This window comes from Pseudophryne corroboree, chromosome 8 (assembly GCF_028390025.1).
Source record: "Pseudophryne corroboree isolate aPseCor3 chromosome 8, aPseCor3.hap2, whole genome shotgun sequence".
Classification (NCBI taxonomy): Eukaryota; Metazoa; Chordata; class Amphibia; order Anura; family Myobatrachidae; genus Pseudophryne; species Pseudophryne corroboree.
Window position 1 is genome coordinate 74464529 of NC_086451.1, and position 12172 is coordinate 74476700.

The 12172-nt window shown below is 46.3% G+C and overlaps 1 protein-coding gene across 1 annotated transcript in view; it reads right to left on the reverse strand.

The window, feature by feature from the left end:
- The window catches only part of HMCN2 (hemicentin 2), a 491624-nt gene that overhangs the window by 57827 nt on the left and 421625 nt on the right, over positions 1-12172 (reverse strand). Inside the window, exons 77-79 of the mRNA XM_063936681.1 lie at positions 10484-10633; positions 9666-9803; positions 9083-9204 (exon numbers count right to left, since the gene is read on the reverse strand). Coding sequence (XP_063792751.1) covers positions 9083-9204; positions 9666-9803; positions 10484-10633 — 410 coding nt within the window. The remainder of the gene's footprint in view (positions 1-9082; positions 9205-9665; positions 9804-10483; positions 10634-12172) is intronic.

The following is a 12172-nucleotide window of genomic DNA, read 5'->3' on the forward strand; positions in this document are numbered from 1 at the left end:
ACGAGTATAGTTCTTACTCCTCTATGTCTTATAATTCTCAATACCTTGGTTATGAGAAGCAGAGGAGGGAACACATACACCGACTGTTACACCCACGGTGTTACTAGGACGTCCACAGCTATCGCCTGAAGGTCTCGTGACCTGGCGCAATACCTGTCCCATTTTTTGTTCGGGCGGGACGCCATCATGTCCACCTTTGGTCTTTCCCAACGGTTCACAATCATGCGGAAAACTTCCCGATGAAGTTCCCACTCTCCCGGGTGGAGGTCGTGCCTGCTGAGGAAGTCTGCTTCCCAGTCGTCCACTCCCGGAATGAACACTGCTGACAGTGCTATCACATGATTTTCCGCCTAGCGAAAAATCCTTGCAGTTTTGCCACTGCCCTCCTGCTTCTTGTGCCGCCCTTTCTGTTTACGTGGGCGACTGCCGTGATGTTATCCCACTGGATCAATACCGGCTGACCTTGAAGCAGAGGTCTTGCTAAGCTTAGAGCATTATAAATTTGCTCTTAGCTCCAGTATATTTATGTGGAGAGAATTCTCCAGACTTGATCACACTCCTTGTGTGACTGCTCCCCAGCCTCTCAGGCTGGCCTCCGTGGTCACCAGCATCCAATCCTGAATGCCGAATCTGCGGCCCTCTAGAAGATGAGCACTCTGTAATCACCACAGGAGAGACACCCTTGTCCTTGGATATAGGGTTATCCGCTGATGCATCTGAAGATGCGATCCGGACCATTTGTCCAGCAGATCCCACTGAAGAGTTCTTGCGTGAAATCTGCCGAATGGAAGCGCTTCGTAATAAGCCACCATTTTTACCAGGACTCTTGTGCAATGATGCACTGACACTTTTCCTGGTTTTAGGAGGATCCCGATTAGCTCGGATAACTCCCTGGCTTTCTCCTCTGGGAGAAACACCTTTTCCTGGACTGTGTCCAGAATCATCCCTAGGACCAGCAGACGTGTCGTCGGAACAACTGCGGTTTTGGAATATTTAGAATCCACCCGTGCTGTCGTAGAACTACTTGAGATAGTGCTACTCCGACCTCCAACTGTTCTCTGGACCTTGTTCTTATCAGGAGGTCGTCCATTTTCTTTGAAGACGAATCCTCCTTTCGGTCATTACCTTGGTAAGGACCCGGGGTGCCTTGGACAATCCAACGGCATCGTCTTGAAACTGATAGTGACAGTTCTGTACCACGAGCCTGAGGTACCCTTGGTGAGAAAAGGCAAATTTTGGGACATGGAGGTAAGCATCCCTGATGTCCCGGGACACCATATAGTCCCCTTGTTCTTTGCTATCACTGCTCTGAGTGACTCCATCTGGATTTGAACCCTTGCAAGTGTTCAAATTTTTCAGATTTAGAATAGGTCTCACCTAGCCTTCAGTACCACCATATAGTGTGGAGTAATACCCCTTTCCTTGTTGTCGGAGGGGTAATTTTATTATCACCTGCTGGGAATACAGCTTGTGAATTGTTTTCAATACTGCCTCCCTGTCGGAGGGAGACATTGGTACAGCAGACTACAGGAACCTGCGAGGGGGGAAACCTCTCGACATTCCAATCTGTACCCCTTGGATACTACTTGTAGGATCCAGGGGTCCTGTACGGTCCCAGCGTCATGCTGAGAACTTGGTAGAAGCGGTGGAGGGCTTCTGTTCCTGGGAATGGGCTGCCTGCTGCAGTCTTCTTCCCTTTCCTCTATCCCTGGGCAGATATGACTCTTATAGGGACGAAAGGACTGAGGCTGAAAAGACGGTGTCTTTTTCTGCAGAGATGTGACTTAGGGTAAAAAACGGTGGATTTTCCAGCAGTTGCCCTGGCCACCAGGTCCCATGGACCGACCCCAAATAACTCCTCCCCTTTATACGGCAATACATCTTTGTGCCGTTTGGAATCTGCATCACCTGACCACTGTCGTGTCCATAAACATCTTCTTGCAGATATGGACATCGCATTTACTCTTGATGCCAGAGTGCAAATATCCCTCTGCGCATCTCGCATATATAGAAATGCATCCTTTAAATGCTCTATAGTCAATAAAATACTGTCCCTGTCAAAGGTATCAATATTTTTAGTCAGGGAATCCGACCAAGCCACCTCAGCTCTGCACATCCAGGCTGAGGCGATCGCTGGTCGCAGTATAACACCAGCATGTGTGTGTATACTTTTTAGGATATTTTTCAGCCTCCTATCAGCTGGCTCCTTAAGTACGGCCCTATCCGTAGATGGACTGCCACTTGTTCTGATAAGCGTGTGAGCGCCTTATCCACCCTGAGGGGTGTTTCCCACCGCGCCTTAACTTCTGGCGGGAAAGGGTATACCGCCAATAATTTTCTATCGGGGGAAACCCACGCATCATCACACACTTCATTTAATTTATCTGATTCAGGAAAAACTACAGGTAGTTTTTTCACCTCACACATAATACCCTTTTTTGTGGTACTTGGAGTATCAGAAATATGTAACACCTCCTTCATTGCCCTTAACGTGTGGCCCTAAAAGAAAATACGTTTGTTTCTTCACCGTCGACACTGAAATCAGTGTCCGTGTCTGGGTCTGTGTCGACCGACTGAGGTAAATGGGCATTTTACAGCCCCTGACGGTGTTTGAGGCGCCTGGACAGATACTAATTTGTTCGCCGGCCCTCTCATGTCGTCAACCGGCTTGCAGCGTGTTGACATTGTCACGTAATTTCCATAAATAAGCCATCCATTCCGGTGTCGACTCCCTAGAGAGTGACATCACCATTACAGGTAATTTGCTCCGCCTCCTCACCAATATTTTCCTCATACATGTCGACACACACGTACCGACATACAGCACACACATAGGGAATGCTCTGATAGAGGACAGGACCCACTAGCCCTTTGGGGAGACAGAGGGAGAGTTTGCCAGCACACACCAAAACGCTATAATTATCCAGGGACAACCTTTATATAAGTGTTCCTTTTATAGCATTTTAATATATATACATATCGCCAAATCAGTGCCCCCCCTCTCTGTTTTAACCCTGTTTCTGTAGTGCAGTGCAGGGGAGATCATGGGAGCCTTCCCACCAGCCTTTCTGTGAGGGAAAATGGCGCTGTGTGCTGAGGAGAATAGGCCCCGCCCCCTTTTCGGCGGGCTTCTTCTCCGGAGTTTTAGATATCTGGCAGGGGTTAAATACATCCATATAGCCTCAAGGGCTATATGTGATGTATTTTTCGCCATACAGGTATTATACATTGCTGCCCAGGGCGCCCCCCCCCAGCGCCCTGCACCCTCCGTGACCGCTGTGTGAAGTGTGCTGACAACAATGGCGCACAGCTGCAGTGCTGTGCGCTACCTGATGAAGACTGAGAGTCTTCTGCCGCCTGGTTCCGGACCTCTTCATCTTCAGCATCTGCAAGGGGGGTCGGCGGCGCGGCTCCGGGACGAACCCCAGGGCGAGCCCTGTGTTCCGACTCCCTCTGGAGCTATGTCCAGTAGCCTAAGAATCCAATCCATCCTGCACGCAGGTGAGTTGAAAATCTCTCCCCTAAGTCCCTCGATGCAGTGAGCCTGTTGCCAGCAGGACTCACTGAAAATAAAGAACCTAAAAACTTTTTCTAAGCAACTCTTTAAGAGAGCCACCTAGATTGCACCCTTCTCGGCCGGGCACAAAAACCTAACTGAGGCTTGGAGGAGGGTCATAGGGGGAGGAGCCAGTACACACCATGTGATCCTAAAAGCTTGCTTTTGTGCCCTGTCTCCTGCGGAGCCGCTATTCCCCATGGTCCTGACGGAGTCCCCAGCATCCACTAGGACGTTAGAGAAATATATGTATGTATATATAATATCACTAGTACTGCAGCCGGACAGGTAGATAATATATTTATTAGGTAATGATGACTGATGACGGACCTGCTGGACACTGTCAGCTCAGCAGCACCGCGGACTGCTACAGTAAGCTACTATACTATAGTAGTATGTACAAAGAAGAAAGAAAAAAAAAAAACCACGGGTAGGTGGTATACAATTATGGATGGACTGCCGAGTGCCGACACAGAGGTAGCTACAGCCGTGGACTAACGTACTGTGTCTGCTGCTAATATAGAGTCTAGACTGGATGATAAATTATTGATAATGAGATGAAATCAATATAATATCACTAGTACTGCAGCCGGACAGGTACTATATATATTTATTATGTAATGACTGATGACGGACCTGCTGGACACTGTCAGGTCAGCACAGCACCGCAGACTGCTACAGTAAGCTACTATAGTAGTATGTATAAAGAAGAATGAAAAAAAAAAAAAACACGGGTAGGTGGTATACAATATTATATATATATATATATATATATATATTATATACAATTATATATATATATATATATATATATATATATATATATATTAAACTGGTGGTGATTGATTATTAAACTGGTGGTCACTTCAGGTCACGTTGCAACTTGCAACTAGTACTCCGAGGCCTAAGCAGACAATCACAAAATATATTATTATACTGGTGGTCAGTGTGGTCACAACAATGGCAGTGTGGCACTGACTCTGGCAGCAAAAGTGTGCACTGTACGTTATATGTACTCCTGAGTCCTGCTCTCAGACTCTAACTGCTCCCCACTGTCAGTGTCTCCCCCACAAGTCAGATAATACACTTACAGTCACACTATCTATTATCTAATCTAGTATAAAATATCACTACAGCAGCAAGTAGTATAGTAGTATACAGTATAGTAGTACTCCTCCTAATAATGCTCCCCAAAATACTGTGTCTCTCTCTTCTCTAAACGGAGAGGACGCCAGCCACGTCCTCTCCCTATGACTCTCAATGCACGTGTGAAAATGGCGGCGACGCGCGGCTCCTTATATAGAATCCGAGTCTCGCGATAGAATCCGAGCCTCGCGAGAATCCGACAGCGTGATGATGACGTTCGGGCGCGCTCGGGTTAGCCGAGCAAGGCGGGAAGATCCGAGCCTGCTCGGACCCGTGTAAAAAACCTGAAGTTCGGGCGGGTTCGGATTCAGAGGAACCGAACCCGCTCATCTCTAATATATACAGTTTGTTTTAACTTGATATAAGCGGTATGCGGTCATCATACTGCTCGTTGGGATCCCGGCTGTCACAATACCGACCCCAGGATCCCGACTGGGTTACCATACCGCCACCGGTATACCACCAGTCCACGAACCCATAGAGGGAGAATAGAACCTGTGGGTAGCGTAGCTCACCACCGAGCCCACAAGGGGCTTCGTTGTGCTTGCCCCCCCTCCCGGCATTCCACCGCTCGGGATGCCGATGAACAGTGTTATACGGACATTCTGCATCCCGACCGGAAGTATAGCATACCGATCCCATACTATTGGGTCTATTAATGAAGCTGCTACCTATGGGGGTAATTCAGATCTGATCGCAGCAGCAAATTTGTTAGCAGTTGGGCAAAACCATGTGCGCTGCAGGTGGGGCAGATATAACATGTGCAGAGAGAGTTAGATTTGGGTGGGTTATTTTGTTTCTGTGCAGGGTAAATACTGGCTGCTTTATTTTTACACTGCAAATTAGATTGCAGATTGAACTCACCACACCCAAATCTAACTCTCTCTGCACATGTTATATCTGCCTCCCCTGCAGTGCACATGGTTTTGCCCAACTGCTAACAAAAATCCTGCTGCGATCAACTCAGAATTACCCCCATGGTTTTAACCATCTGCTAACAAATTTTCTGCTGCGATCAGGTTTGAATTAGGCACTATAATTTTAAAGGATGCCCTTGATAAATGTTACTTAAAAGCTGATTGGTTGCCATGGGCAACTTCTCCACTGGCGAACTTCTCAACTCTTTTCACTGCTTTATGAATAGATCCCTTATGTTTCATCTTTACACATAACTACTTTTAGCTGCTATGATGTTCCAGAGAATAGGACGTGGGAGCGAGTACTGCGCCAATCTACAGTGTGTAAAGGAAAAAGAGTGAGGCTTATATGAACATTAAAGATATCAGGGATGAAGCTGTGCTTCCAAAGGAAGCCATGTTATATATTCAATTTCCTGTCTGCAACTGCTGTAACCAGTGGCATAGGCAGCATTTGACATTAAGGGGTGAGAAGTTGGAAACGTAGGCCTACTTGTTTCAAACTTCAAATAACATCAAAATACATTAATTTAGTCCAAATGACAATAATCAATCAATAATTACTCCTGACAATAAGTGAATACTCCCTCCCCAATAAATATACAAAACAAGCACTACAGAAACAGTATAAAGTAACACAGCCACAGTGATTGCCATGAAGTAAACAGTGCATCTCCGTGAACGCCTTACAGTACACAAAGCTTCCAGTGTCCACCATACAGTATATACCACATCACAGTGACTATTATACAGTACACACAGCACCATAGTGAAGAGACCCACATGCAGTAAACAGCCCGCACTGATGGCCATAGAGTACACACAGCATTGCAGTGACCACCACACAGTACACAGCACTGCAGTAACCGCCATAAGTACACATAGCACCACAGTGACTGCCATATACAGTACACACAGCATCACAGTGACTGCCATACAGTACAGTGACATGTTTTGTAACATGCTCTCCACCATGCAAGTGGTTGCAACCATGTTCCTTGGGATCTTGATTTGCTTTGTAAAGAATACAAACAGTAAGCATTCCTCTTTCCATTCCCCAATAATCAGCATCCCCAATCCTCCCGCCATCTCTGTATTTTGTAGTGTAATCTCTCCCACCCACACCTCTAAATCTAATAATCTTCTATTGCGCTCACGCTCGCCCGGTATATTCTGAATTGTGGCCGCCCAACCCCCATAGATAACATAAGCCGAAGCAGACGTCCTCTTGTGCTCCCCTCCTCTGTCTCCAAGTCTGCTCCTTTAGTCCAGGCACTGCTACTGCTACCTGGTGATTGCGCTGTCGATGACACTGCCATGAGTAGTTGTCGGTAAGTGGGGATTGAATAGGGTTCCTATTGCCCTATTTGTAGGAATCTGTGGGACTGCCCGGTAACCCCATGTGTGGGAATTTCTGGTGAATGGTAGAAATGCACTTTCCACATCTGCTCACAGAGTACCGATGATTATTAACACGTCTTCTTTCTGGTATTTCGTCAGTCTCTGGAAAGCAGGTTTCTGGATAAACGATCCCTTACAGCACCATACTAACAGTGGGACAGATGGGACTACAGCCCCAGGCCTCCACATAAAAACAGGCCCATATCCTTTATCTATAAGGGATAGTAGCTCATGACTTGACCCTCAGTCCTTCTCCACTGACTCCTATTTTTGTGAATCCTTCCTTTGCCACAGGCACTGGCATATTTATAATGAGTGCATTGTGTGCACCACACAGGCCCCTGAGTCCACCGGCGGCCTACTCCGCACACACTGCACCCATTTCTTGTATACTTACCCCTCTTGACTCCCACGCTGACATCAGCAGTGCTTTTGCAATCATCTTGAGAATGGTGTGGCGGCCATTTCCACATCGTTTTGTGCACGTGCAGTAGAGGAATCACTGGAAGAATAGCCGCCGTGCCATTTTCCCAGAGGTCTGCAGGTGCGCATTAGAGTATGAGCCCTCTAGTGCTCAGACCCTACAGCGCTGCCGGCAGAGAGGAGGGGGCCCGGACAGAGTAGGCTTCACACGGGCCTCCTCCTGTCTTAAAACGCCCCAGTACTTAAATACTCATTCACCACACCCTGCTGACCTTACTTTCTCTACCCATTTCCCGCAGTAAACCTTTATCCCAAACAGTTTTTCCAATTCTTGCAGATTACGCAATGTTCTCTACAGACCCAACTTACTGCTTAGACCCCTTACCACTTTTCAGTAATTTGTAAAAAAAACAGGCTTCTGCTTGAGGGGTGGCTTACACCCTGTACTCTGAGTTCTCTGGCTCAGGCTTGTCACTTGCAGAATCGCACAAGCTGGCATGGGAGGACCCAAATGATAGGAAGGGGTGGTCTGCAAGCCTATCCTATATCGATGGTTTTATGTTCCATCCCGCCTCAGTAAAGTGTTCCTGGACACCTTGCATAGATGCTGGAGATATGTCCACTTTCAGGCACCTTCCTACATACAGTATCTGGTGGATTTGAGCGAGGCTAACTAGCTTCTGGTTGGTTCTAAATAACCTGATAAACTCCATTTTATCCATAAATCTTCCTTTGACCTCTACGTACTACTTTTGACCCCTGACCACACAAGACCTCCTCCTGACCCCCCTCCTTATCTTTTTTTCTATCCCATCTCACTCCTTTCCCCCGTCTATCCAATACCCTTCTTACACAAATAAAACATTTTTTTAGATTGTTCTTCATTTTTCTTGTAAGAACAAACTATCATTGTGACGATTGTTATTTTGACATTGTAACCCATCCCTCAAGTTTTTTACTCCTATTTTGTACAGTATGTACATCTTTATTGTGACCTTGGAAATAAATACACTTATTTACAAAAAAACAAACCAAAAAAAAGAAACATGCCTTTCATCATGGCAGTATGATAACGACCAGCCACCCAGCTGGTCACATGGTCGGCCGTAAATCATAAGCAGTAAAATTGTATTTCTATTTCCTCACAATTGTGCAATTTATTTACTTTTAAGTATTTAGTGAGACATTGAGGCTGATAGTGCAGGGAGTGTACACGCCCACATATAGGTGGCCACACCCACACAGTACTGGCCACATCCACGCTGCACTGGTCACAGCTCCTCCCCTTTTCACTGCAAGCCCTTGATCATTTTCGGAGCAGGCCAATTGGCCCTTAATTCTGCTCTGATCCCATATATGTACTGCTTAGTTTAACTATACACAGGGGCGGATTGGCCATAGGGATCACAGGGAAGATTCCTGATGTGCATGCAGAGCCTGTTTTATTTGCTGACATGTGAGGGGTGGTGCTGTCGCCATGGTTACACGGTATAACTTTGGTGTGCTGCCCATTTGAGGCCACATCTACAAATTTTACCAGGGCCACTTTCAGTTCCCAATCCACCCCTGGCTATACACCTGTGGTCAGGATGTATTTTAAAGTATGACGCTGTTGGGAATAAAAAAAAAAAAAACTTACCTGAAGGACAATATCAGAAGATGCTAAACTTTCTGGCACAAATCCATTGATCACAACATCAAACCACAGGATGTCTTCAGCGTCCAAGCCCCGACCAATGTGTGTAATACGCAGTAGTTCACCTGAAACACAAGAGGAGGATATTGTCTGTCCCAATCAGTAATGTGGCCTGATGGGATATAGTTATATTTAGTTAGGTCCTTTTGAATATTCTTTGGAGGTAATTCAGTTGTTACATTTATTCAATTAATTCCTGTGACAAACTTTTTTTTGTTGTGCCAGAATGCACGGGATTTGCCACATTAAGCAGCTTCTCCTGTGCTTAGCGCATTGCAGTTACGGTGCGCCCGGCACTCGCGATCAGCCTCCAGCCCTACTGCGAGAAATCTACTGACTGACTATCTCCTGGGCGAAATCCCCCTGTAACAACTGAATCATCCCCTTAGAGTATTTTTAGGTCTGATTCTCTCTCATCACACAATGCCTCATGCCTCAATGATGTGTATAGAAGGGTCCGCTCTCCTAGAAAATAGACTGGATATCTGACATGTTAAGAGACTGCAGTAAAGTTTTGGGGTCTCACCTGCTGGAAACTCCACCTGAGACTCTTTCCGAAAAACACCTTTGGTTAGAGAGAAGCCATTAGCAGCGCCCTCATTGGGGAAAGCCCCGGACCAGTACAGTGGTGCAATCATAGAAACCAGCACTTTCATCAGAGGTCCTGATAGGAAACAGAAAACATATAATTTTATACATTAATAAATGTATCCGGAGGTGCAGGACTCCATCGCCGGGTGTCACAACAAAGTCCGGGATGTAGGTAAGCAATGCTGGACAGTCCTCCAGAGGCCCCCCTGTGCTCTGACCATACTCATGAGGGCAGAGAAGGGGCACAGAAAGAAGATGGATCCCACAACTCCGTGGACCATACTTCCCAAATTGCCTGAAATGGCCACTGGTTCTCAGCAACTTGTTGGGACCGACTGTTTCTATTGGGCCACTTGGCCATAAAAGCTTCTCGCAGACTGTGTCAGCAGCACACCAATGTGATGTATTGTACTATAAGAGTGCAGTAACTGCTACCACCAGGCTCCTTCTGTCCTGGAACTGTTCACACTATTGGGTAATACTGCTGTAATATTTAGATCCTGCCCAGCAGGGCTTTATCGCTGAGGTCTGTCGCCACATTTAGTTTCCCTGTGGTTTGGAGTTATAGCCCATAAGCGGTCTAGTGCAATTGGAAGGGATTAATGTTTTCCGGTCGCTAATGGCCTCCTACAAGCATTGCTCCTCAGTGGTTCATGGCAGTGGTTCTCAATCATTTTCCTAGACCTGAGTACTACCAGGCAGCGCATGTGCGTTACATGTTAATGAGGTAATGTTTTGGGGAGCTGCACATACCTACGGAGGGTGGGATGTTCTCAATGCTGCTGGTGATGGTGGTGGTTCCAGACTGGGAGTTTTCCGTCATGTTGGCGCTGAGTGAAGATATTCCGAAATCCTGGTCATTAATAATGCCAATGAGACTGGCACGGACACGAGTGGCAACAGCTGATGCAGACAAAGAAAAATATGACATACTTATAAAGGCTTGCCTTAGTCATGCAAGTACAAACCATTAGTTATCATGGAAACAATTCAGACAAGACCTTTCATTAGTCTGATATTTAAAAGATCAAAGTAGATATTTGATTGTCTTATAACAGGGTGCTGTCTGGGTTCATCTCCATAATCGTGGGACAGAGCTTTCCTATGATATTGAGTTTAAAACCTGTGGGATGGACAGGACACGAAGCATTCACATATGATGCTTAGTAGGCAAGACAGCAACTTGATAGCAACTACAGATGGTTGAAGCCGAGACTAGCAAATAGGAGCTTGTAAGCAACAGAACAGGCAGCAGACATATAAGGGGGTATTTGTTACGCACACCAGTGCTAACAGGAGTATACCGGTGTATGAACAGAGAGGGAAGCGAAGCAAACGAACTCACAGACAGTATAACATAACATACACAGGAGGTGATGGAATAACTAATAAACACAAAGTGAACGGAGAAGCCCAAAGGCTCAGGAATTGGGTGTCTCCCTAGTGTCAGGAATGCTCAGATGGAATAGAGCGGACAATGAAGCGATGTGTAGTGATTTAACATGTGGAGCACCTGAAATGATGTTGCTAAGAGCAACAGAAAAAAACCCAAAGGGTTACCAACGGGTGTGGGAATAAACTCCTTGGTCAGAGATAGAAATATAGACACAAGGAGAGTAGCCACAATCCTAACCTCCACTTGCAGGGCACAGGTTCAGCTTACTGCCACTAAACTGACACCTGGACGCCCTGCACAGTGAGGGAGGATTAAGCAAGCAGGTCTGAGAGTACAGCCGCAAACCTACTGGGTTCACAGAATAGCAAAAGAACCCCAGCAGGTCAAACAACTGACTCCAGTCTTACTGCTAGGTCCGGATTGGCAGAATGAAGTACCGAATCCCAAGGCCTATTCGCAGTAAGCAACAAGTAAATACAAAGTCACACAGTACTAGCTAACTCTCTGGAACTGACTAACAAACAAAGATTCAGCAGCATTTGCCTAGCCTGAGAGGATGGTTTATATAGCAGGTGCTGTCCACGCCCCACTCAGACCTCACAGACTGTGAGCACAAAACCAGCGCCGGATTCCCTGCCGTGCACAGAGCCTGTAACCACTACACAGTAAAAACCCGGACCGGAGTATCAGCTGCGCTCAGGTTACTTCGCTAACACTTGCCTCCCGGTTGCCATTGCGACGTGGCAGCACAGAGCAGGAGATCCTAACAGTATTCAATTGTTTGAAAAGTCAGTTGGATGTCTGTTTTTCCTATCTAATAGACAGAAAAAAACAGACACCCAACCGACTTTTCAAACATTTGAATTCCCCCCATAGTGTAATATCTGTGCTGTACTGGCAGATACATGTACAAGTAACTATACAAAGTCAGGATCAGTGGCATACAAACTTTATGGATTAAAGGTACACACTAGGGTCAGGGCTGATGGCAGACAAACTTTGGGGGTAATTCCAAGTTGATCGCAGCAGGATTTTTGATAGCAATT